We start from the raw sequence: 26,636 nt of genomic DNA, 5'->3' as shown, positions 1-26,636 counted from the left end.
GTTGCTTGAGCTGATTATCATGGAAATGTCATTGAAATTGACATTTCCATATGATTAACAGGCCTGGATGGTATCCTCTGGGCCTGCTAGCTTCTCCCCCACCACTCCTCCCCCAGCTGGGAATGATTCCCACCAGCTGGGTTTACAACTGCTCCCTACGAATAGGGAACAGGCATCCTCATCCCACTGGTGGGGACAGAGACTATTGAGGCCTTCCCAAAGGTTGGGGGCAAGGGATAGGTGCCCCTTGGGAAGTGCCAGCCTAGGACCATGGCACTGTCCAAGCAACAAACTGGCATTGCCACTGGGCAGCTTGGCACTGCCCATGGGGGCAGGACCTATTGGGGGGCACGATAAGAGCGAGGGACTGGCTGCCAGTCTGCACTGGGATTGGTGGGGGAGGGAAGAAGGAGAGCACTCAGGGCTGGTCATCAGGGTAGGCTGGGGTTGGCAATCAATGGGGGAGTGCTGGGGCTGGCTATGGGGGGCGGTAGATCAGGACCGGTAAGTGGGGGATGGAGATCAAGGCGGGCTGGTGTTGTGGAGGAGAGGGAGATGAGGCTTGCATGCAATCAAGGGGATTTGCAGGAGGCCAGTGATCGGAGGTCAGCGATTAGTGGACAGCCTGTGCAAACAGATTGGTGCATGTGCAGTGATCCACTCAGTGCTAAGATGACAGCCTCTTGGGCAGAAATAGGCCCTGCCCCCTGCTTTTCAGAGTGAATCACGCTGAGGCACTCTATATTGCCCAGAGTGTGGCAGATTCATTCTGGTAAGTACGCCCAAAAAATGGGCAAGAAATAGTCCAGCTTTCCTGTTGGGCACTTAGAGTCATACACGTATACACCATTGAAACAGGCCCTTCGGCCCAACTTGTCCATGCCGTCTCACTTTTTAATCCCTAATTGCCCACATTTGGCCCACATCCCTCTATACCCATCTTACTCATGTAACTGTCTAAATGCTTTTTAAAAAACAAAATTGTACCTGCCTCTACTACTACCTCTGGCAGCTTGTTCCAGACACTCACCACTCTGTGTGAAACAAATTGCCCCTCTAGACACTTCTGTATCTCTCCTCTCTCACCTTAAACCTATGCCCTCTAGTTTTAGACTCCCCTACCTTTGGGAAAAGATGTTGACTATCTTAGTTTTGCTTTGGGAGAATCATAGTGTGGATTTTGGATAGCTTACCTATCTAACAGGTGATAAATCTATGAGGCATATGGGTTTCAATAAAAAATTAATAGTGCCAATCTACATACATGACATTGTTTTATTGTCTTAAGCAAAATAACTATAAAGAAAGATAATAACACCCATACAAATGACTAAATTAGCATTGACCACATGGCGCATGCAGGGGTCTTCATATAATGAGTTAATATATTGTTCTTTCTTTTCCTTAAAAGGCTCATCCACATCACTTCTGTTCAACCCACAGAGCCACATCAATACGTATTTTGTTCTTGAGTTCAATGTGTGTCCACCTAGCAGAGAATAAGTATTATTTTAATTGATTACAGAATTCTATACCCAAAATCCTGATTTTTAAATCAATGTTTTAAACTTTTCTATCTTCTCTAAATTTTTCCACCTACCTTCAATGCTTAACCTCTCATTTAACTCATTCATTTCCTTCTCTACCTACCCATGTAGACCATCATTGCATGTGCACAGTGATGGCAGTGACATTAAATGCTATCTGTCTTCCAAGTCAATGGAAATTTAATGATCTAACCAAGGTAAGAGAACTACCACCTTCTCTTTTTCACTTTAACACTGATAATCAGCCTTTTCTAAATGGAATTACAAGTCTGCATTTTGGCTTATTTAATAAGCAACTGGAACTACTATTTGATATTAGTGTCACTTTTTGCATGTTGCCCCTTACAATTCCAATTCTTTATGTTACTGTAACTACTGAATTCCTAACTGAATTTCTAATATTCCCACCTTAAGTCATCTCATGTTTTTAGTACCTATGTAAACCATTTGAAGGACCTGCCTACAGCCCTAACCCTCCTCAAACAGCTATTCAAACTTGTTAGCCAAGATAATTTATTCTGGATATTCCTGCTCTAGCCTTTCCAGTACTCTCCTTGATCTATGTATTCATCTCTCCATCCTCTACCATTAGCAGTTAAGGCACCACTCAGCCGAGTCATTAATCTCTGAAACTCTTGCTTCAAAAATCTCTATCCCTCTCTGGTGTGTTTGTCTCCAACTTCATTGTAGGTTTTAAATTCTTAAATTTACATAATCTCAGTTAATCTTAGTGACTCTTCCTAATGGTGAGTTTGTCCATGTTAACATCTGCTACTCTGAACTCTACCATTCTGCAGGAACCACAATTTGGCAGCCCCTCATGTCCTACCATTTTACTATAAGCAGAAATTAAATTTTTATCTACTTAAATTGTAATTAATCTGCTCATTTTTGCTGTTAGTCACATTGATTGATGGATATAGCCCAGTTGACACAATTCACATGGATTTTCAGAATGCTTTTGACAAGGCGTTATACAGGCTTACATAAGAAAAAGACTTTGAGATAGAAACTTAGGAACATTAGGCCATTTATCCTTGAACCTGTTTCATGATTCAACAAAACCACGGCTGATCTGTGACCTAACTCCACATACCCATCTTTGCCTTGTATCCTTTAATACCATTTGTTAACAAATATCTATCAATCTCAAATTCAAAATGAACAATGATCCAGCATTAATTGCAGGTTGTAGAAGACAGCTCCAAACTTCTTCTACCTTTTGCATGTAGAATTGTTTCCCAATTTCATAGAATCATAGAGCCCTCCAGTGCAGAAAGAGGCCCTTCGGCCCATCAAGTCTGCACCGAACACAATCCCACCCAGGCCCCACCCCCATATCATACCCACTAATCTCTCTAACCTACGTATCCCTGGACACTAAGGGGCAATTTCTTAGCATGGCCAATCAACCTAACCCGTACATCTTTGGACTGTGGGAGGAAACCGGAGTACCCGGAGGCAATCCACGCAGACACGAGGAGAACATGCAAACTCCACACAGACAGTGACTCGAGCCGGGAATTGAACCCAGGACCCTAGAGCTGTGAAGCAGCAGTGCTAACCACTGTGCTACCATGCCGCCCTACTCCTGAAAGATCTGGCTGTAATATGTAGATTATACCCCTGTCATGATAATGTGATATGTGCATGTGTAATATTACTCTTTAATTTCATCAGCAGGTCAAATATATATTAAACTTCTTTAGAAATTTTTAGGCAAGCAAACACTGATTTAAGATGACAGCTACAGGTCACCTGACATATCTGGTATTACAAGTTCGTCAGTTTCTAATGTGAATTACAGTTAGAGCATGCAATACAATTAGAGCGCTCTTGTGGAATCGCACAGCTGCTGATGACAGGAATTTGAAGGAACAGAAATTGTAACTGACTCTCTCTCCATTTACATTTCTGTAAAGCTACCTCTCGGGCAGAGACAGAAAGTCAACCAGGACAATGGCTATTTAAAACATGTTCTTCCTCACTCATCAAATGGAAGAATGGACCATTCAAAAGTGATGGCTGGGACATTAAAGAAATTAATCACTTGTTCTGATATGAGCTAATCAATTACATTCTGTGGAATACCCAACTCATTATGATCACATGATCATAATTACAATTATGGTCACATGATACAAAAAAGAATTTGAAATGCCTTTTATTACAACAACCTGTTACTTTTGGGCAGTCTAGCAGGAGGAGTCTGCAAATGGAGCCATAACACCATATCTGTCTCCCTGTCCTCAAGTTCAGAGCCCTATATTTTTGCAATCCAACACAGAGATAGAGAATTTCAATCACAAGCATCTTCATGAATAATAGCAATGATTTTTCAAAAAGATGGATTAATGTGTAAAAGAAACTGTCTCCAGAAAATGCAGTTTACAACTGCCTCAACCCCAGTGGAATTTCAAGATTGTGTGGGAAAAAAAAATCTACTTTAACCATGAACACCAACAAAGGACTCATAGGTAGTGAACTCTCTCTTTCATACCTTTTGTCATTGAATTTTAACTTGTCAAAAAGTTAACCTCCTCTGCAGTATAACTTGTAATTTTGCCTACTTATGATGTGTTGTGAAAGTCGGGGGCTGTGATTCTCCCAGAAGTGCTGAATTGACGGGAAAACTGTTCTAAATCCTGACAATTCTGTCAGTTCAGCTTCTCACCTGAATCTTGCATTCTGTGTGCTGAAGAGATCCCAGTCATGAATCTCATTACAAAACCCAGGGGGTTGGGGCCTAATTGCGCCAGAATTTGACAGTTCTGGAGCTCTGCGCATGTGCAGTGGCCCAAACTGTCAACCTCCCGTTTGCTAGCCAGTCCTGGATCACTGCAATGCTGCCCCTCCAGCCCCCCTCATGGCCCAATCACGGCCCCAACAACAATTCCTGGACCAACCCCGACTTTCAGCTCTGGAACGCCTTGATATCCAGGCCCCAACCCCCAGCAGAGGTGATCTCTCCATCCTCTCACCCCAGCAGAGAGCCCCCCGCACCCCTCCCTGGGGTCAGACCAGCCTGGAGGCAGCCTCCCCCCCCCCCCCCAGCAGATCACCCTTCACCTCCCACCCCAGCCAGCTCAATCGCTCCCCTCCTTTCATCCCAGACTGATCCCAATGCACAGTGACAATGGATCTCCCCCACCTCCCCCCCCCCCCCACTGCCGATCGCCCCTAGGCCCCGTTCACAGTACGCCCCACCCACATCTCCCCACTCCTTTAGCACTGCCCAATGCTCAGTGGGCAGTGCCAAGGTGCTCCTGGGTGTAGGCACTTTGCCCTTCAGGGAGTGCCAGGAAGCATAGGCTGGCACTACCAGGATGCCCATGCCCAGGGGGCATCAGCCCACCCCCCATCCCCCCTCCCCACCCCCGTCACTCCGGCAGTGTCTCCTGCTGGTTCACCGAAGGTGGAGAGCTAGTCTGAATCCCACTAGAATGAAATACTCCTGGCTGTGTGGGAGATTCAATTGGAACCCATAGTTAACTTATGTGCATATTTAAATGACTTACCTGCCTTCCCGCCAGTTTCCAGCGTGGTCTGATCGCCGACTGTTTGTCAGTTCTGGGAGATGAGCATGCATCCCCAGCGCATGCGCAAATCCCTGTTCAAGACCGCAGATGCATGTATCCCACTGTGGCCTGACAGAGAACCATAGAACGTTACAGCACAGAAACAGGCCCTTTGGCCCTTCTTGACTGCGCTGAACCATTTTTCTGCCCAGTCCCACTGACCTGTACCTGGACCACATCCCTCCACACCCCTCTCGTCCATGTACCTGTTCAAGTTTTTCTTAAATGATAAAAGTAAGCCCACATTTACCACTTCATCTGGCAGCTCATTCCACACTCCCACCACTCTCTGTGTGAAGAAGCCCCCCCTAATATTCCCTTGAATCTTTTCCCCCTTCACCCTTAACCCATGTCCTCTAGTTTTTTTTCTCCCCTAGCCTCTATGGAAAAATCCTGCTTGCATTCACTCTATTTATACCCATCATAATTTTATACACCTCTATCAAACCTCCTCTCATTCTTCTACGCTCCAGAAAATAAAGTCCTAACCTATTCAACCTTTCTGTGTAATTCAGTTTCTCAAGTCCTGGCAACATCCTTGTAAGCCTTCTTTGCACTCTTTCAACCTTATTAATATCCTTCCTGTAATTTGGTGACCAAAACTGCACACAATACTCTAAATTCGGCCTCACCAATGTCTTACACAATCTCACCATAACATTCCAACTCTTATACTTTGATTTATAAAAGCCAATGAACCAAAAGCACTCTTTCTGACCCTATCTACCTGTGACACCACTTTTAGGGAATTATGTATCTGCATTCCCAGATCCCTCTGTTCTACTACACTCTTCAGTGTCCTACCATTTACCTTGTATGTTCTACTTTGGTTTGTCCTTCCAAAGTGTAATACCTCACACTTGTCTGCATTAAACTCCATCTGCCATTTTACAGCCCATTTTTCTAATTGGTCCAAATCCCTCTGCAAGCTTTGAAAACCTTCCTCACTGTCCACTACACCTCCAATCTTTGTATCACCAGCAAATTTGCTGATCCAGTTTACCACATTATTATCCAGATCATTGATATAGATGACAAACATCAATTAACCCAGCTTTGATCCCTGTGGCACACCACTAATCACAGGTGGGTCACAATGGGAGCAATGCAGCGAGGATGTGTGTTTATCCTTTTTAATATAATAATATCTTTACCTGGGTGAGTTTTTAGAACAGTAGGAAACAAACCTCTTTGGAAGTGATTTTACGACTTCGTCATGCCTTATGAATGGGAATGGCGCAAATTCCCATCGTACAAAAATGTCCAAAATAGGCAAGATGTCAATTAGCATGCTTTTGCATCATCTCAATATAATTACCATGGTTCACTCACAATTGTTCCAATGTTTAAAGAGTGTGGGAATTGGGGGGGGTAGAGGACAGTGGGGGGTAGAGGACTGGGGGGGGCGGTTGGGGGGGTTTTGGGGGGGTGGGGGGGTTTTGGGGGGGGTGGGGGGGGTTGTGGGGGGGTGGGGGGGTGGGTTGTGGGGGGTGGGGGGGTGTGGGGGGGGGTTGTGGGGGTGGGGGGGGCTGGGTGTTGGGGGGTTGTGGGGGGGTGTGGGGGGGGGGTTGGGGGGGAGGGGGGGGGGGCGGTAGCTGATTGGAGTTCCAGTGATCTAATCTCTCTATCTCCCCCAAAGGAAAGGAAACCGCTTATTGGATACCACATATCGTCCTCTTTCACTGATGAATCAGTACTCATCCATATTGAACAACACTTGGAGAAAGCACTTTGGGTGGCAAGGACGCAAAATGGGGGATTTCAATGTCCACCATCAAAAGTGCTCAGCAGCAGCACTACTGATTGAGCAGGTCGGGTCCTAAAGGATATAAATGCTAGACTGGGTCTTCAGCAGGCGGTAAAGGAACCAACAAGGGGGAAAAACATATTGGTCCTCATCCTTACCAATCTGCCGCTGCAGATGCATCTGTCCATGACAGGATCGGTAAGAGTGACCACCGCACAATCCTTGTTGAGTCAAAGTCCTGTCTTCACATTGAGAATATCCTCTGTCATGTGGTGTGGCACTATCAACATGCTAAATAGGACAGACTTCGAACAGGTCTAGCAATCAAGACTGGACAGTGGAAGTGTACTCTAGCACAATCTGCAACCTCATAGCCCAGCATGTCCCCCACTCAAACATTAGCATCAAGTCAGGGGATCAACCCTGGTTCAATGGAGAGTGCAAGGTGGCATGCCAGGAGCAGCATTAGGCATACCTAAAAATGAGGTATCAGCCTGGTGAAGCTACCAAACGGACGACTTGCGTGCCAAACAGCATAAACAGCAAGTGATAAGACAAGGGCTAAGTGATCCCACAACCAACGGATCAGATCTCAGCTCTGCAGTCCTGCCACACCCAGTTGTGAATGGTGATGGATAATGAAACAACTCACTGGAGGAGGAGGCTCCAAAAATATTGCCACCTCCAATGACGGAGGAGCCCAGCACATCAGTGCAAAAGATAAGGATGAAGAATTCACAGTAATATTCAGCCAGAGTGCCGTGTGAATGATCCAACTCGGCCTCCTCCAGTGGTCCTCGGCATCTCAGAGCATCACCAATAAGAGACACTCTAATCACTCCTCTTTGACGTTCAATGGTTTTACCATCACTGAATTCCCCCTGTCAACATCCTTGGGGTTACCATTGACCAGAAATTCAATTGGACTCACCATATGAACACAGTGGCTACAACTGCAGGTCAGAGGCTAGGAATACTACAGCAAGAAACTCACCTCCTGACTCCCCAGAGCCTGTCCATCATCTACAAAGCAAAAGTCAGGAGTGTGATGGAATAGTTCCCGTTTGCCTCGATGGATGCAGCTCAACAATACTCAAGAAATTTGACACCATACTGGATGAAGCAGCGTGCTTGATTGGCATCGCATCCACAAACATCAATTCCCTCCACCACCGACTCTCAGTAACAGCAGTGTGTACTATCTGCAAGAGGACTGCAGCAATTCACCAAAGATCCTTAGACAGCACCTTCCAAAGCCACAGCCACTTCTATCTAGAAGGACAAGGGCAGCAGATACATGGGAACACCATCACCTGAAAGTTCCCCTCCAAGCCACTCAGCATCCTGATTTGGAAATATATCACGGATCCTTCAGAGTCGCTGTCAAAATCCTGTAATTCCCTCATTATGGGTCAAGCCACAGCATGTGGACTGCAGCGATTCAAGAAGGCAGTTCACCACCAGCTTCTCAAGGGCAATTAGGGAAGGGCAATAAATGCTTGCCAGCCAGCGACACCCATGTCCCACGAATGACAGGGCTGTAACCCAATCTGGTTGTCACTGACTGTACAGTTGTCATCCTCGCCCATGAGATTGAATGTCCTCTCCTCAAAATGTGCTAGCACCCTCATTCGGGCACATCACCTCCTGTCTTCTGCCGTTCCCATTTATTATGGGGACAGAAGGAGGCATGTAAAGGCTGATGGCAGAAAGTCTGCAGGGTGTCAGAAGGTGGGCCTCAGAGGGCAGGGATTGTGTGCAGACTCGGGGTTGGGTGGAGGCAGATGCTGGGAGTCTGGGAGTCAGGGGCTGGAAGCATGCAGGGTGTCATGTGGCGATACACACAGCATGGGTCACACTGGGGGACGATGCCAGAACAGGATGTGCACTCACCCTTGCTGGATGTGGTAGAGGAAAAGCGGGACACATTATTGCCCCCAGATGGGCATCGTCATTGTTGTTTTTGGAAACTAACTTAGAGACCTAAATGTAATGGAGTACCTCATGGCTTTTACTCATTAATGGTTACAAAAGGAGTAGAGATATTGCCTTTATTGTGGAAGATGACGTTTTGCATCAGCAATAAACCTTTAATGAATGTTCCTGTAAGTTTCGAGTTTTGTCCTTGCCAGTCTACAAGACATGGCTTAACATGCAGCCTCAGTTGGCTGCCTCTTCTATGCACTGTAAAAGAGCTTATCCATAATGGCTCTCAACAGTGATAATTCAAATGGTGTGGGTACACTCAAAGCACTGTAAAGATAGGAATGATCTTACCAAAAAATTCTAAGTCTAGGATGAATGTGAAAATGGAAGAGTTTCAGATCTGTTTTTGGGTGAGTTCAAATCTGCTGTCTTATCCACCTAGAGAAAAAAGCAGCAGAAGCTGTTTCTCGTCTGTAAAGAGAGGAAATGGGGCTTAAATCACCCAGAAATTGGCAGCTCGAATCAGGGGGCCAAAATGCACATGCATGAAGAAAGCAGCAAAATGGCAGCTCTCTTGGCAGCAGCAACCCACCCCCCCACCCACCCTTCCTTCTATCCTCCACAGACATCGGAGGCCCTCCCCTCCCCACCCCACCCCCCACCCCTTTGTCATCAGCACACCTGGAAGTGTTGCTTGGCTTCCCCCTCAGTACAACAAAACAAACTGTAATCTTGCTGGAATGCCCTAACATGTGCGTGACTTGCCCAAACTGCCTGCAGCTGAACTGTCTTAACAAGGGAGACCTGTATGTAAGCCCCAAGGATGGACACTCAGGCAAGCAGACAAGAAGATGGCTGCCAGAATCATGGACCCCAGGTTTTCCAAGGGAGAGCTGGCACAGTAGAGGAGAAGAGGGACACATTATTCCCCCCAGATGGGCATCAAACCAGGGGTGGGGGGGGAAAGGAGAGAAGACAGAGCAGCCTGGAAGACAGTGGTAGTGGTAGTCAATACATGGTCACTGGCACGTAGAATCAGCTATTAGTGCAGGAAAAAAAACTCTGATCACATTAGGCTGCCAAGTTAGTTTCCAAAAATGTCAATTATGTACACTTGAATATAGTAAAATCATATATTGCACACTATTCACGTGATACATATTTTTATGGAACACCATGACACCTAAATGTCCATAAAATCTTACGTTTTCTTCTTCTATCACTGTCTGGGTGTAGCTTCATAATCAGTGGCTGATGTGGAGACAGTTTGCTCAGTACTATGCCCCATTGCCTTGAATGACTGTAGCGGATGTCCTCAGGAAAAATGAGGCCTTGAGTGCTCCAAACTACTGGATGTGATGCATTTGCAGGAACAATTCCCTTGGTTCCACCTGCTGGATCTAATGGGATGAATGTTGGAGGAGATAACGAGCTGGCACAAATGTTGGTTGTGCCCTGATAGGAAGCCCCCAGGGCCGCTGTCATGCACTCCTCCTCTATCTGGAACTCTGTCTCCCTGGGGAGAAGGGGCATCTGCAGGGAGATCTGGGTCTCCCTTTGCTCCTAGCAACTGCTGAATTGAGCCAATGACTACAGTAATGGAATGCAGGTCAGAATGCACATGGGTTGAATGCTTGACCTGACACTCCATGGTGATCCCCACCCTCTCCATGATGGCCATGTATCCACATGCTTGGGACATTGCAGAATTCACGGCTTGAATGGACGACTCCATCTCACACAAAACATTGCACATAACCAACAGCAGCTCCAATGTTTTCCCTCCAATGTCTGCTCCATGTCCAGCAGGTATCTTGCGGCTGGACCACAGGCTGTCATCAGCCTGGGTTCAACAGGAGCTACCAAGAGGAATGACGAGAACCTATAGAACAGATGGAAAACTGTTCAACCTATGCAGCCTTCAAACCAAAATCAAATCATTCTAACCTCAATCATAGAGTTTCAGTGTTCAGATGACGCTATTGTATTTGCATCCACTCAGAAACTGAGCTCCAGGTGATTGTCAACTCCTTCTCCAAGGCAAATGGGAAAATTGACTTTTCACTATACACCCGGAAAATTAAGATCCTTTTCCAACATGCTCCCACAACATTTCCCCCAGTTGATAAAGATCAACAGCATGATCCTGGAAAATATAGATAATTTGTCACATCTTAGGAACCTCCTCTCAATGAAGACAGTCACAGACCACAAAAACCATCATTGCTTCCAATGTGCCAGTTCAGCTTTCAACTCACTGAAAAAAATAATATTTGGTGGCCGGGATCTCAAACTGAGGGTCCCTTATGATTTATTAAACCACAGTGATCCTTGTGCTCCTTCAGAAGCTTGGACAACCTACAAGAGGCACCTCAAGGTACTGGAGCAATATCACCAATGATGCCTTCACAAGATCCTCCAAATTTAGTGGCAAGAAAAGGGGCCCAAGCAGCAGCATTTTATCCCAAGTCAACATTTCGGTATCGGGGCACTAATCACTCAAAACCAGCTCTGTTGTCCTTATGTACTACACCAAACACCCAAAGCAACTGCTCCACACAAAACTTGGTTCCAGCAAGAGGCTTCTGGGAGAACAGTGGAAATGTCTTAGGAATATCCTCTAAGCATTCCTCAAGAGGCCAAAGATACTTATGGGAGATCCTGGCTTGAGACTGATCAATATGGAGAATGTTCATTTGGGAAGGCACTGAATACATGAAGAGCCTTCGTTAGGAATTTACAGAGGTGTAATTGAGGCACTGGATGAAGTGCACAAACATCCCAACAACCATCCCAATCTTTCAAGCATCACCCAGCTGCCTAGTACAGAGTCTTACAAATCACAAATCAGACTGAACAGCCACCTCAGAATCCCTTGGACTGTAGTGGAATCAAATCATCCTCAGTCCTGAGAGGTTGATTGCATTAGAAGAAGATCCCAGAAGACCTCCATGTATCAGGGGCTCAGCTATCAAACCTCTTGGATGTATGTGTTGCCATAAGTTGCTGATGAAGCAGGTGACTGATACCTGGGGCATTGATCTCATTGTCCTCAGAGCTGTAGTCTTCTGACTTCTGCCTTGGCTTCAGCCTTGTCCTTGGAAGGAAATGTTATGATGAACAACGAACGGAACCTTATTAAGTATTATCACAGTATGAATGGGAATATTTTTTCATGTGCCTCCTGTGTGCATAAAATGCCACCACCAGCATGATTGCCTCTTCCAGCCTCATCATCAATGGCTGTTCAACCACATTTCTCCTCTTTGGATGACTCCTCCTCTGCTAAGGTGAGTATCTTTAGATCTGCTACTAAACTCCTGCCTTCGTTCTCTCCATAGCATTATTTATGGGATTTCCATGGTGTGTTTTTTGGTGGTGGAGGTGGCCTGTCATTGGTCAGCAGGGGACCTTCTGGTTCTGCCAATGTCAGTGGTTTTTCTGTGGCTGCTGGTCGTTAGAAAGCCCCAAGGGCAGCTCCCTCCTCCATATTTTAGGGACTTATTAAAAAAAAGTAAGAGACAGGTCCAACGATTTCATGCTGGTCAGGTGGGCTCTGACTGAGCCCAAGGGCACCCCAATTCAAAAAAAAAGAACCAAGTAGGGACCGAGAACACCATCATCCATCACACCAAGCTAACATGAATTCTGTCTCTTCAAATATTACACCTCTGCCATACAGTAATGTCACCTCCCTTGTCTTACAGACACATCAGGGGAGGAATCCAGTGCCTCTACCAGCCAGGTGCAGGAATGCACCCCAGAAACCAGCTCTGATAAATTATTGGATGTCAAGAATGAACAGGCATCACAGCGTTCATCCACAACCTCCACCAGTGCAGAGACACACATCTCAGTGGGACACAGTATTAGAGAGGAATCGGGGTCACAAAATGGTGAGCACCTCACTCTATTTGATCCAAAGCAGGTGAAGACATGGATGTCTCAGGAAGCAGGTCAGGACTCTGCTGAGACCCAGTCAGATGACATGACTCTGGACTCATTCATGTCTCAGTTGCTGCAGATATAATGGCAAAGTAGGGAATGTAAGAAAGAACATGAGAGCTACATTCGTCATATTGAAAGCCCAGTGAAGAAGTCCCAATGATTTTTGTCCAGGGAGCTTCTGCTGGCACTCTGAGGCAGCCAGGTCAATGCTTCAAGGACAGATGTGGTAGAAACCTTGGTGTGAGACTTCTGTCCTGCACTAGTGGAGGACATGAAATCAATGACACTCACCAACTTTTATAAAGGCACCATATAAAGCATTCTTTATGCATGATTGCCTCTTCTGCCCTTGTTGATATACTGTCACAATGACAGAACACGTCAGTTATACTGTTTCTCGACAGTAATGAGGATTATCTTCACAACGTTCTGGATCACCACTCAGCCCCCAGTCATTGTGAATATCTGATCTCAACACATGGAATCCAGGATAGATGAAATTGTCTGAATGACATCACCCTAATAAGATACAATCCTGATCAATGAAAGTGTGCAAGCTGCCTTCAGCCAGACAGGAATCAGACCTTCCCCTTTGCAGAAAAATGCACTGTCCCCACTGCAAGTCATCATCATCCTCCTGCAACATTGGGACTAAGGGAAATTGTTCCCCTCCTATGGAACAAGCATTACTAGTGATGATGTCTGATACCAGCAGTCAAACTGGAGAACAGTGCGTATGGAAGGGATTTCAGAATGGTGGGACATTCTCAAGGGCTCTAATCATCAACTTCCATGAATGCTATGATGCGTTCTGAACCCTTCTGCCAGTTCCGGCCATCAACACTGCCTGATGACCTTTCTCCACACCCTCTAGGACCTCCTCTTTGTTGTCCACCTCAAAGTCCATTTCATCAGAAGAGAGATACCACTTCACCATCTCCTCCTCAGGCAGCTCTTAACCCCGTTGAAGTGCCAGGTTATGAAGAACACAGCAGACGACCACAATTTGTGACACCCTCTGCGGACTACATTGCAGGACTCCACCTGACTGGTCCAAACATCGGCACTGCATTTTCAGTATTCCGATGGTCTGCTCCACCAAAGTGCGATGAGTAGCATGAGCCTTGTTATATGTGGTCTCTACTGCACTCTGCACAGGCATCATCAGCTACATCCTCAGGGAGTGCCCCTTATCCCAGACGAGTCAATCCTGTAGCCACTGTACCCACTCAAAAACATTGAGTATACAAGAGCAACTAAGAATGTAGCTATCATGAACACTCTCCAAGAATCTAGCACACACCTGGAGGATGCGCTTTGTGTGGTTGCAAACTACCTGCACATTTAAGGAGTAGAAACTCTTGTGATGTATAAATACACTCCTTGTTGCCTTAGGAATTGAATAGCCATGTGGCCACAGCTTTGGAAACCCTCCTGTCTCCTGAGCTCTCACACAGGGCACAGATATTTTCCCATGGGTCACTGTAAGGCTATGTGTGCAACCTTTCTAGGTTACTGGCGGGACAAGAAAATCAGAGGCTGCCCTGCCAGTAATATGTGGTAGGAACTGTTTTTTTAAGTAATTTTTCAAATTGCTGCACTCTTCAGTGGAGAAAACCACTATTGTAATTGGCAGTTTCCATGCCATTTTTCCCACCTGCTATTGGCCTTTGCGAATTTCCAAGAAAATCTTGTACCCTTATATGCATGCAAGTTGATCACATATACTGGCCTGTAATTCACAAATTGCATTCACGTGCAAAGAATAGCCAAATGTTTTGGCCTCAATTGCCATGAAGGCTGATCATGCATTTATCCTCCTGGCACAGAAGCCCATTCACTGACATAAATTATTGATGACCACATGAGAGACCCTTACCAAAATGTAATCTTGGCATTTATAATGGCAGATCAGAGCAAATCATGCATCTATTTCCTGCACTACACCCAGGTTCTGCTCTGAGCCCCATAATTGCTCATATCCCCTACCATCTATGTCCAGACATAGGTTGGAGGGACTTATAGAACATAGAACAGTACAGCACAGGCCCTTCGGCCCTCAATGTTGCGCCGAGCTATGTCCAAACTCAAGACCAATCTATCCCACTCCCTATAATTCTAGTGTGTTCCATGTGCCTATCCAATAACCACTTGAAAGTTCCTAAAGTGTCCGACTCCACTATTACAGCAGGTAGTGCATTCCACACCCCAACCACTCTCTGAGTGAAGAATCTACGTCGGACATCCCTCCTATATCTCCCACATGAACTTTATAGTTATGCCCCCTGGTAGCAGGTACACGCACCCAAGGAAATAGTCTCTGCACATCTACTCTATCTATCCCCCTCAAATGCTTCCTGCCTTTCCCTGATGGTCTGGAGGAGAAGCTGCAGAAAGGCATCACCGAACCGTGGGACTCTGATATTTTAAAGTTGAAGGGTCTTCAATACAATGGGAATTGAAGGTGGTGGGGGCTGATCCCAGGACAAGAAAGAATAGTAAATGGGGGAATAAAAGGGGAATGTTTGAGGAGCTTTGGGGACCAAGGTTAACGAGATGGTGCAGCAAGAAATGGAATTACGGAGCAGGAAAATTGGGGCCTTGAGAGCTTTCCTGTTAGTCTTAAGCTTGTCCATATCCCACTGCATTCACCTATGAAAAGATTACACATACTTCCAGTGCATGGCAATGGCACTTGAAATTTTAATGAGAACTAGCAAAAAGCAAGACATCATAAATGGCGTGCACTTCCACCATTGAGAACAACACTCCACAGTTAAAATTCTGCCCATGATTGCATGTATTACTGGGGAAATACAAAATGAAAACACTCTAATGTCCTTGTAACTGAACCTCATCAATTATGCTTTGTCAATTGCTGGTGGAAGGTATAGAAGCCCTAGAAAATGTTCAGAAATGGAACGCTAGCATGAAAACATGGTTTATAATTCCTTAGTTATCACTTTTGGTCTAGAGAGCTGGATCTTTATATTCTCAAAAGTTATAGACTTTAAGTGATTCGATTAAAGATGTACTGAAGGTACTAAACTGTATCTGTGTGGATAGACTATTCAAATTAGATTAGGAAAAAAAGGGCATGCATACAAGATATGAAGCTGAGAACTAGGTTACGTGCCAGGAGGCTTTTGCTTTTGCAGAAGATCATCTACTTCTTTAACAGTTTGCTGGGCGCTACAGTGAATGTAGGTTTATTGCAAATATTCAAAAGGGAGCTGGGTGCATTTCTGACTAAGGCTAATTATCGCGGCATACAAAATACATGTGGGTCATAGTTCATGGTCACTGTGCTCTGCTTGATCACTTTGATCAACTTTGAGAGTCAGGGAGGAATTACCCAGAGTTGCTACACAGCGAAAATGATAGACTAACATCCAGCCAATGACTAAATGACCAATGTATTTATTAATTGCCAATCACTACCATTTCACAAATTTAAAGTTTAGTTAAAGCAGAACATCTGTCCCTGTTTGACCCTCCCGTCTGAAGAAGGCAAAAGCACCACCTCAATTTAGTCATAGTGCTTTACAGCACAGAAAGAGGCCCTTCAGCCTATTGTGTTTGTGCCAATCACGAAGCACCCATCAATTCTAACTCATTTTCCAGCACTTAGTCCATACATTTGCATGCTTGTTCTAGGTGATGTTCTAGATGGGCACCCACTCAGCATTTCCAGAGGAAAATAAAACAACAAGCCTTCTTATCTAGTCAATTGTAGAGCTGTAGCAGTTTGGCATGTATTGGCTTTCATCTCAAGGTAATAGGGGGTCAGTTAGCTCAATTAGCTGGACAGCTGGTTCATGATGCGGAGTGATGCCAGCAGCGCAGGTTCAATCCCTATAGCAGGTGAGGTTATTCATGGAGGTCTTGCCTTCTCAACCTTGTCTCTTGCCTGAGTCAGAGTCAGCTTTTTCTCTAAGGGTAGAACTGCCTTTGGTCTCCTGGGATTGTGTCTTAATTTTATTTCTCATGGCAGTGTAAATTAAAATCAGGTGTAAAACTGGCCAATCAAGACCTGTCAGTTTCCTCTCAGGCAGGTTCAGATAAAATTGCCCCCATAATCTCTTCCCCAGTAGCCACCTCTGGGAAAGAAATCTATGATCTAATAATTTATGAATGAACTACAAAAACACAAAATCAAAATACTGCAAATGCTGGATATCTGAAATAAGATGGGAGAATGCTGGAAATACTCAGCAAGTCACGCAGCATCTATGAAGCGAGAAACAGATCTATTTTTTCAGGTCTGTGACCCTCCCCCCCCAACCCTCACCTCATTTTCTGTGAATACTTCTTCTAACTTTCTCATTCAATCTTTCATTGATAATCCTAAATCTTGGTCGTTACAAATCAATTTTATCTTAACCTGCCTGAGAGGAAACTGACAGGTCTTGATTGGCCAGTTTTATACCTGATTTTACTTTCCATTGCCTTGATAAGTAAAATAAAGCTACAATCCTAGGAGATCAAAGGCAGTTCTACCCTTAGAGAAAAAGCTGACTCTGATTTAAATGTAAATAATCATGTCCTTTGTATCTTTCCGAAATCTTTTAACTTCGTTAAAAGCTTGTCTGTAACCTGCAATGCTGAAATGAAAAAGTTTCACGGTAGATCGGTAACTACGTTTGCTAATATATTTACTTTCCTGTACCATGTTAACAAGGCAGGCAGCAATTGTCTTTCATTCATAGTTCTGTGGGTCAATTCTCTGATCTGTGCACAGGGGAGGGATTGAAACTCCATACTCAGATCATCAGTGGGGACTATCATGCCACTGACAATGTGATTATTGTTATAAATTTGGTGTACTGTGTGCTGTACAATGTGGTGAACACAGAGAATTACCTACCTGTTACACTGATTTCAGTGTCATCATCATTATTAGTCTCCAATGTATTTTCTGATTCCTCAACATCATCTCCCGCATGTTTTTCTTGTGGATTGTCATAACGTGTGTACCAGGTCAACCGGCTGGTCTGCAAATGAAGATTTAAATATAACTTCATGCATTATAATAAAATAGCACTGACTAAGGGTAAAAGTGGAAGGTCTATATTAGAATATACTAGAATGGGTGATATGTTCCATAGTAACATCAGCATGACACCCCAGGCAATCTGGATTCACAAATGCAAAATTCTTGATTTGCACCTTTATGCAGTCCAGGAATTTAGTAGCCCATAGTTTTCTTTTACTCATTCCTAGAATATGATAGCAGAGCTGTTATTCATTACTAAAGTTTTCAAAAAACTTTCATCAACAGTGGGGTAACTATCAAAACTCAAAGCAAGATTTCCTTCCTTATACATCAGTTTGGTAATCTTGGCAATAGAAGATGGTCCTACCATTGGCTTTGTAGACATTATCCTTAAAAAAAATACTGATTTAGTCTTAATAGAATATTACATTCAGTTCTGGCAGGAAGGTTGTGAAGGCATTTGAGAGGATGCAGGAAAGATTCACAAAAATCTTTCCATGGGTGAGTTACATGGATAGATGGGCAAGATTGAGACTATTCTCCTTGGGGAAGAGAAGTTTGAGAGAAGATCTGAGAGAGATATTCAAAATGATAATAGATCTCCAGCACAGTGTTAGGACTGCTGCCTCACAGCACCAGGAATCTGGGTTCAATTCTAATCTTAGGTGACTGTGTAGAGTTTGCATATTCTCCCTGTGTCTGTGTGGGTTTTCTCTGGGTACTCTGGTTTCCTCCCACAGCCCAAAGATGTGCAGGTCAGGTGGATTGGCCATGCTAAATTGTCCCTTAAGTCTCCGAAGATGTATAGATAGGGGGGTTAGCAGGATAAATACGTCAGATTACCGGGATAGGGTGGTGGGTGGCCTGGGTAAGATGCTCTGATGAAGATTCGTGCAGACTTGATAGGCTGAATGCCTCTTTCTATACTGTAGAGATTCTATGAGTGTGATCTTATGACCATGCCCTGCCAAATTTTGGTGAGGTGACGTGGTAGCATCAGGCAGATCACGGAAAATCAGAAATGCGCCCTTTTTTTGCCTCCCCCAGTTGAGTCAGCCCTGTTTTGCTGGCGAAATTGGCTTTGCACCTGGAATGGGAGTGATGGGTGGGTGGGAGGGAACTTTGCTGGGGGTGGAGGGGAAATCAGTGAGGAGGGGGAGGGAGGGAACTCTGCCATGGAATGCTAGGTGGGGTGGGAGAGGGAATTCTAGGGGAGAGGGGTATGTGGCAGGGTGGGAGGGATGGAATTCTGCAGAAGAGGAGGTGATTGGGTGGGATGGATCTCTGCAGATGGGGTGGCGATTGGAGATGGAGGGAGAGAACTCTGCAGGGGTGATGATCAGTGGCGGGGTGAAGGACGGAATCTGCAAAAGAGGTGGTGATCAGGGAGGGAGAGAGGGAGGGAGCTCTGTAGGGGAGTGATTGGTAGGCAAAGGTGATGTCCATTGGGTGGATGGGGAGTGGAAAACCAACATCAGGGGGGCGATAGGTATGGAGGGGAATTCTAATGTTCGTGGGGGGAACTCAATGCGCAGCTCAATGGGAGATCTAGGCACTATGCAATGGTGTTCCTAGAGCTCAGTGACCAACCTCACAGGGAGCTCATGCTTGGTCCAAAAAATGAGTCGGAAACTCTCCTGTTTTCTCGCTCATTTGGCACTTAGAATTTTTTTCATAAAATTCCACCCTATGATTCCTCAGAGTAGATAGGAAGAAACTGTTCCCAAAGTTACAAGAATTGAGAACCAGGAGGTACATATTTAAGGTGACAGGCTAAAGAAATAATGATGACATAAGTAAAAACCTTTTTACATAATGAGTGTTTAGGACCTGGACTGCATTGCCTGAAGGAATGACAGTCAGGGGTCAAAATGTGATTTTCTTTGAGGGCTCTCTTGAGATTTTCTCAAAGGCTATTATTGATTTTTGAGTTTTTTTGGTTTTCAGAGGCTCCTTTTCATTCTCATTAACTATTATTAGGTGATGCAGTTACACAGTAATATTATCTTCTGCATTTCTGATTTTTTAAAAATTTCCTTCTTTTGATAGGTAAGATAGCACATATACCAAAAAGTATGGGCATGATGTTATGACCTCGTTCTGCTCGTTGTTCGGCAAGGTGAGGTGGTAAGATTGTGTGGAGAAATGTGCCCAGTTTCATGCTGGTTTCAATCTTACAAGCCACTTTTCTGGGTGTAAACAGCCTCGCAACCAAAATGGGCAGAGAACATCAATTTACATGCATTTAAATGCGTTTCAGTATAATTAGCGAGTGTGGCACACAATCATCATCCCTCACTTACGTTAATTATCTTATTGATCAGACGTCACACTGGCAAGAATTACAGTTCTCTATATAAGTGAGTTTCAGCCACAGCAGTGAAGACCAGCAAGGAGATGAGTACCACTGAGTACTTGTGACAGGTGCTGCATGGTCTCCTTGCTGAAATGGAGTCTGCGGTGGCACATGATGTCTGTCAATTCATTGAAGGACATGTGTGTCCTGAATTGTCGGCATCTCCATCTCCTCTGTGCCCTGGCAACCCTCCCTTTGGGCTAGTGGCGATTGCCTCCTGTCCCCGACTGGTGGCCTCTGGCCCGGGCTGGCCTTGCAATGTACAGACATTTCCATCCTCCTCCTCATCCTCTGCAGCAGCAGTAATCACAAGAGTGACCACCAGGTCAATTGGCTCCATGCTGAAATCCATGAAGCCACCCACCACCCCCCCCCCCCCTCCCCCCCCCCACCCCTTAGGCTGAGATCTTCCCCTGCAGGGGAAGATCTCAGCCTAAGCAGGGGGGTTGGGGGGGCTTCATGGGTGCAGTGGTTTGGATGAGTCTGTGCCAGTCTGGTGTTCCAATAGTTGGGGATTGGCACTGGCTCTTGTTGTGCACATTCCCCTGCCCACTAAACAACCCCTGAGGGGTTGCATATTTGGTCGACTCCTGACTCCACTGCTATCACCACAGTTACCCTGCCAACTGTCTGCTGGATGGATTCTGTGGCTGGCTGCTGACATTCCAACCCAGGCCCCACTAACAGCTGCTGCTAAAATCAAGGGATGTCTCTGCAGGTATTAGCACAGCTCCACACACTGCATAGAATCTGCAGTGCTGCCTTTGATGGGAACCCATCTCATGCTAGTCAGGAGGGTGCTTCTCACTTATCTGTCTGAATGCAAGCCATTTCTGGAAACAAATGCACCTGACGTACAGATGGGTGCACTCATACCTATGCTTCATAGGTTCCTAATGGAGACCCCTGCAAAGCCACCCACCTGTGCCCTATGCCCTCCATAACGAGGACACAGTGACAGTCACCAACCCATTGAGGTGGCGCATGGCACCAGGGATGGTGTTGGATTGCCACCATCCACTCCACACCCATGGGGACATAAGTTGCTGGGAGGGAGTGCGGATCTCAAGATGGATAACCTCATGGACTGTGTCTCTCTCTTCCCCCACCCACCCAAGAGCAAAGATGGATTTCAGCATGGAGCCAATTGACCTGGTGGTCACTCTTGTGATTACTGTTGCTGCAGAGGATGAGGGGGAGGAGGAAATGTCTGTACATTGCAAGGCCAGCCCGGGCCAGAGGCCACCAGTCGGGGACAGGAGGCGATCGCCACTAGCCCAAAGGGAGGATTGCCAGGGCACAGAGGAGATGGAGATGCCGACAGTTCAGGACACACATGTCCTTCAATGAATTGACAGACATCATGTGCCACAGCAGACTCCAGTTCAGCAAGGAGACCATGCAGCACTTGTCACAGGTCCATGTGGACTGGCACCTCAAGGAATAGGGGAACACCTGCTTCCAGTCACAGTGAAGATTACAGCTTCTTTGCAACTGGATCCTTCCAAGCCACCACTGGGGACCTCTGTAGGCTTTTCCAATCCGCGGTTCCACAAGTGTCTCCATAACTTAACAGCTGTCCTGTCCCCATGGACAGGCCAGTATATCAATTTAGACGTGGGCGAGAGCCAACAGGAAGCCGGGCTGCAGGCTTTGCTACCATCGCCAACATGCTAAACATGCAGGGGGCTATCGATTGCATGCATGTCTCCCTGCGGTTCCCTAAATGTCAGGCACTGCGCTTCATGAGCAGGAAGAGATTCAACTCCATGAACATGCAGATTGTGTGCAGCCATGAGATGACTATCATGCACATGTGTGCACACCAACCAGGGAGCGTGCACAATTGCTCTATTCTGCACAGCTCTGACATCCCTGGGGTCTTCAAACATCAGCCAAGGCTGCCAGGATGGCTCATGGGGGACAAGGGCTACCCGCTAAGGACTTGGCTGATGATGCCAGTGTGAAGGCCAGAGACCTGTTATATAAGGCCCATGCTACCACCCATCGTCAAGTACTGCACTGGACTCCTGAAGATGTAGCTCTGCTGTCTAGACTGCACTGGCAGGGCCCATGAGGGTCTGCTGCATCATGGTGGTCTGCTGTGTGCTCCAGGCACAGCCACAGGGAGACTTCCTGCAGGAGGAGGAGGGTGGCCAGGTGGATGCCCCCGAGGAGGAGGTCTTTCTTGCTAGATGGAGAGCCAGTGAGAGATCTCTTTTAGAGAAGGGCCCGTAGACCACATGCTAATCAGGCAGTGGTGGGGCAACTGCAGGCCACCACAGATCCTGGGGGGGGTGAAAGTCCTGCCCAGCAAGAACAAAGGACAGCAGCTCTTTGTATTCAGAACACCACTGAGGAAACCGAAACTAGTGCCAGGAGAACAGGACTAATGTCATAGGATTATGAAGCAACGTTGGCTGGTGGTCCTTGGTTTTGGACTTTTATCGTAAAATTTCATTTTATTTTATCCAGTGCTTATATATTTGGTAAAATAGGTATAGATTGTTTATTAGATCAGATGGTGGTCAGGAAAAAACTCACCCAATTCTAATCTTCTTTGTGAATGGATTTATATTCAAATCTCATTGGCAACCTCATTACACTGACTGAAATCAGCTCAGACCAGAGGTTCTATTTGTTTGTGAGCATTAGCCAACAATTAACAGTAGTTGAGATTTTAAGCCTGGACAAATGTATCTCAACTCCTAATTTAACATATGTGATTAATAAGTCAGTCAAATCTCTGTGCTTTACATCACTGTATTCACTCAACCCACTCCTGAAAAATTTGTTAAAAAATGTTTTTCTTGGAAGAATGTGGAGAGTTCCACACTTCTCTTGAAGCTGCTCCTTCAATCACAGATTCTGCCTGGAGGAGCAGCAAGATTGGGAGAGACAGAATCTCCGGAGCAGCTTCTCACTTTTCAGGATGCTACTCTTTCATTGGTCATCCCAGTGATTGAATTTCACAGACATTTTTGTGGCTTTTGGAGGCGAATTTGCCCTATCTCTGCCCCATGTATTTTGTACCCTATTGAGTGGGTGGCGGAGGTAGATTCAATCATGAATTCAAAAGGGAATTGCATCATTATCTGAAAAGGAAAAATTTGCAGGGCCATGGGGATAAGGCAGATAAGTGAATTGCTTTTAAAGAGAGTCAGCATGGACACAAAAGTCCAAGCAGCCTCCTTCTATGCTGTAGCCATTCTATATTTAGTAAAATGGTTGGAGCAATGAGAGTTAGAGAACAGCTCAGAATCATTTTTCAATCACTTACCTGTTGTAGAGTTGGAGGTTGAGTCAGGAGACTAACAATCAGCACCACAATTAGTGTAATGACACTGAGGATGACAGCAAAATACAGGAAATGAACTTTGCTGACGACGGCCGGTCGCACATCAGGATGGCCACACAACGGTGGAATGAAAACCAAATCCAAGGCCATCCGAATAACGCCAACACAAAGCCCTACAGCAAGACCCCAAAAAGCACCCTGTTCAGACAGAGTCAAATGTTAATGCCTTAGTTCAGTAAATCTTTGATGACATATTCATATATAAACTATTACATCAGGTCTAAACCATTAGAATTTAGGGAACTGAACTCAATAGTTGACCACTTTGAGCTCTGGGGTTGTCTAACTGTCCAAACATTAATAAACCAGAAATTCCTGGAAATATTCAGTGGATCTGAAAGCATCTATGGAAGAAGAAATAAAATTAACATTTAGGTAGATGACCTTTTATCAATATAAGAAGCCAGCATCCATTGGGGAACTGAGCTCAATCGTTGACCACTTTGAGCTTTGGGGTTGTCTAACTGCCCAAATATTAATAAACCAGAAATTGCTGGAAATATTCAGTGGATCTGGCAGCATCTACAGAAGAAGAAATAAAGTTAACATTTAGGTAGATGACCTTTCATCAATATAAGAAGCCAGTATCCAGAGTAATTTGTTTTTGTGGTTGCACAGTATGGCTAGGGTGGAGAGTTTTTCCATCTATGCTTTAGAACATAGAACATTACAGCACAGGAATGGGCCCTTCGGCCCACAATGCTATGCTGAATATGACATCAAATTAAACTAATACTTTCTGCCTGCGCTTGATCCATATCCCTCTATACCTCACATTTTGTATGCTTATCTAAAATCCCCTTAAACACTCTTATCGTGTGAGCCTGCAGCACCGCTTCTGGCAACACATTCCAGACACCACTCTGCGTAAAAAACTTGCCCTTCACATCTCCTTTGAACTATCCCCCTCCCACCTTAAGTGCATGCCCCCTGGTATTAGGCATTTCAACTCTGGGAAAAAGATTATGTCAATCCTATCTATGTCATAGAGGTTTACAGCATGGAAACAGGCCCTTCAGCCAACTTGTCCATACTGCCCTTGTTTTTTTAAACCCTAAGCTAATCCCAACTGCCCGCATTTGGCCCATATCCCACTATATCCATCATACCCATGTAACTATCTAAATGCTTTTTAAAAGAAAAAATTGTATCCACTTCTACTACTACCTCTGGCAGCTTGTTCCAGACACTCACCACCCTCTGTATAAAAAAATCGCCCCTCTGGACACTTTTGTATCTCTCACTTCTCACCGGAAACCCATGCCCTCTAGTTTTAGACTCCCCAACTTTTGTGAAAAGATATTGACTAGCTAGCCGATCTGTGCCCCTCATTATTTTATAGACCTCTATAAGATCAACCCTCAGTCTCCTAGGCTCCAGAGAAAAAAGTCCCAGTCTTTCCAGCCTCTCCTTATAACCCAAAACATCAAGTCCCAGTAGCAACCTAGTAAATCTTTTCTGCACTCTTTCTAGTTTAATAATATCTTTTCTGTAATAGGGTGACCAGAATTGCACACAGTATTCCAAGTGTGGCTTTACCAATGTCTTGTACAACTTCAACAAGACATTCCAACTCCTGTATTCAATGGTCTGATCGATGAACCCAAGCATGCTGAATACCTTCTTCACCACTCTGTCCACCTGTGATGACACTTTCAAGGTGCTATGAACATGTACTCCTAGATCTCTTTGTTCTGCAACTCTCCCCAACACGCTACCATTAACTGAGTAAGTCCTGCCCTGGTTCAATCTACCAAAATGCATCACCTCGCATTTGTCTAAATTAAACTCCATCTGCCATTCATCAGCCCACTGGCCCAATTGATCAAGATCCTGTTGCAATAGGAGATAACTTTCTTCACTGTCCACTATGCCTCCAATCTTAGTGTCATCTGCAAACTTATTCTGCCTCCTATATTCTCATCCAAATCATTAATGTAAATGACAAATAACAGTGGACTCAGCACTGATCCCTGAGGCACACACCTCTTGTCACAGGCCTCCAGTTTGAAAAACTCTCTACAACCACCCTCTGACTTCTATCAAGAAGCCAATTTTGTATCCATTTAGATACCTCACCCTGATCCCGTGAGATTTAACCTTATGCAACAACCTACCATGCGGTACCTTGTCAAAGACCTTGCTAAAGTCCATGTAGACAACGTCAACTATACTGTCCTCATCTACTACCTTGGTTACCCCTCCAAAAAAACTCAAATTAGTGAGACATGATTTTGCACTCACAAAACTATGCTGACTGTCCCTAATCAGTCCTAGCGTCTCTAAATGCCTGTAGATCCTGTGTCTCAAAATACCTTCCAACAATTTACCCACCACAGATGTGTAGTTCCCAGACTTTTCCCTGCAGCCCTTTTTAAACAAAGGCACATTTGCCACTCTCCGATCTTCAGGCACCTCACCCGTGATTATTGATGATTCAAATATCTCGGCAAGGGGACCCGCAATTTCCTTCCGAGCCTCCTACGATGTCCTGGGATACACTTCATCAGGTCCTGGGGATTTATCTACTTTGGTGTGCATTAAGACTTGCAGCACCTCCTCCTCCGTAATATGCACACTCCTCAAGACATCACTATTTATTTCCCCAAGTTCCCTAACATCCATGCTTTTCTCAACAGTAAATACTGATGAGAAATATTCATTTAGGATTTCACCCAACTCTTGTGGATCCACACATAGATGACTTATTGATCCTTAAGAGTCCCTACTCTTTCCCTTGTTACTCTTTTGCCCTTCATGTATTTGTAGAAGCTCTTTGGATTCTTCTTTGCTTTATCTTCCAAAACAATCTTGTGTCTCCCTTTTTGCTCTCCTGATTTCTCTTTTAACTCTACCCCTACACCACCTATACTCTTCAAGGGATTCACTTGATCCCAGCTGCCTATGCATGTCATGTGCCTCTTCTTCTTGACCAGAGCCTCAATATCCCGAGTCATTCGGAGTTCCCTACTTCTGCCAGCCTTGCCCTTCATTCTAAGAGGAATGTGTTTACCCTGAACCCTGGTTAACATACTTTTGAAAGCGTGCCACTTACCAGATGTCCCCGTGGCTTCCCACGGACTCCCCCAATTAACTTTTGAAAGTTTCTGCCTGATACCATCAAAATTGGCCTTGCCCCAAGTTTGAATATCTCATAATTTTGTAGACTTCTATCAGGTT

At 45.2% G+C, this 26,636-nt stretch overlaps 1 protein-coding gene across 1 annotated transcript in view; it reads right to left on the bottom strand.

Moving 5' to 3' along the window:
* Positions 1-11,762: 11,762 nt before the first annotated feature.
* LOC145355183 (sodium/myo-inositol cotransporter 2-like) overlaps positions 11,763-26,636 on the bottom strand; it is a 126,986-nt gene continuing 112,112 nt past the window's right edge. The window contains exons 13-16 of the mRNA XM_080207096.1: positions 23,379-23,594; positions 17,614-17,740; positions 15,420-15,459; positions 11,763-11,895 (exon numbers count right to left, since the gene is read on the bottom strand). Coding sequence (XP_080063222.1) covers positions 11,763-11,895; positions 15,420-15,459; positions 17,614-17,740; positions 23,379-23,594 — 516 coding nt within the window. The remainder of the gene's footprint in view (positions 11,896-15,419; positions 15,460-17,613; positions 17,741-23,378; positions 23,595-26,636) is intronic.

This window comes from Carcharhinus amblyrhynchos, chromosome 18, assembly GCF_965287045.1.
Source record: "Carcharhinus amblyrhynchos chromosome 18, sCarAmb.v2.hapA, whole genome shotgun sequence".
In the NCBI taxonomy this organism is placed as follows: Eukaryota; Metazoa; Chordata; class Chondrichthyes; order Carcharhiniformes; family Carcharhinidae; genus Carcharhinus; species Carcharhinus amblyrhynchos.
The sequence above is the reverse complement of the archived record's forward strand: the minus strand, read 5'-3'. Positions and strand labels throughout refer to the sequence as shown.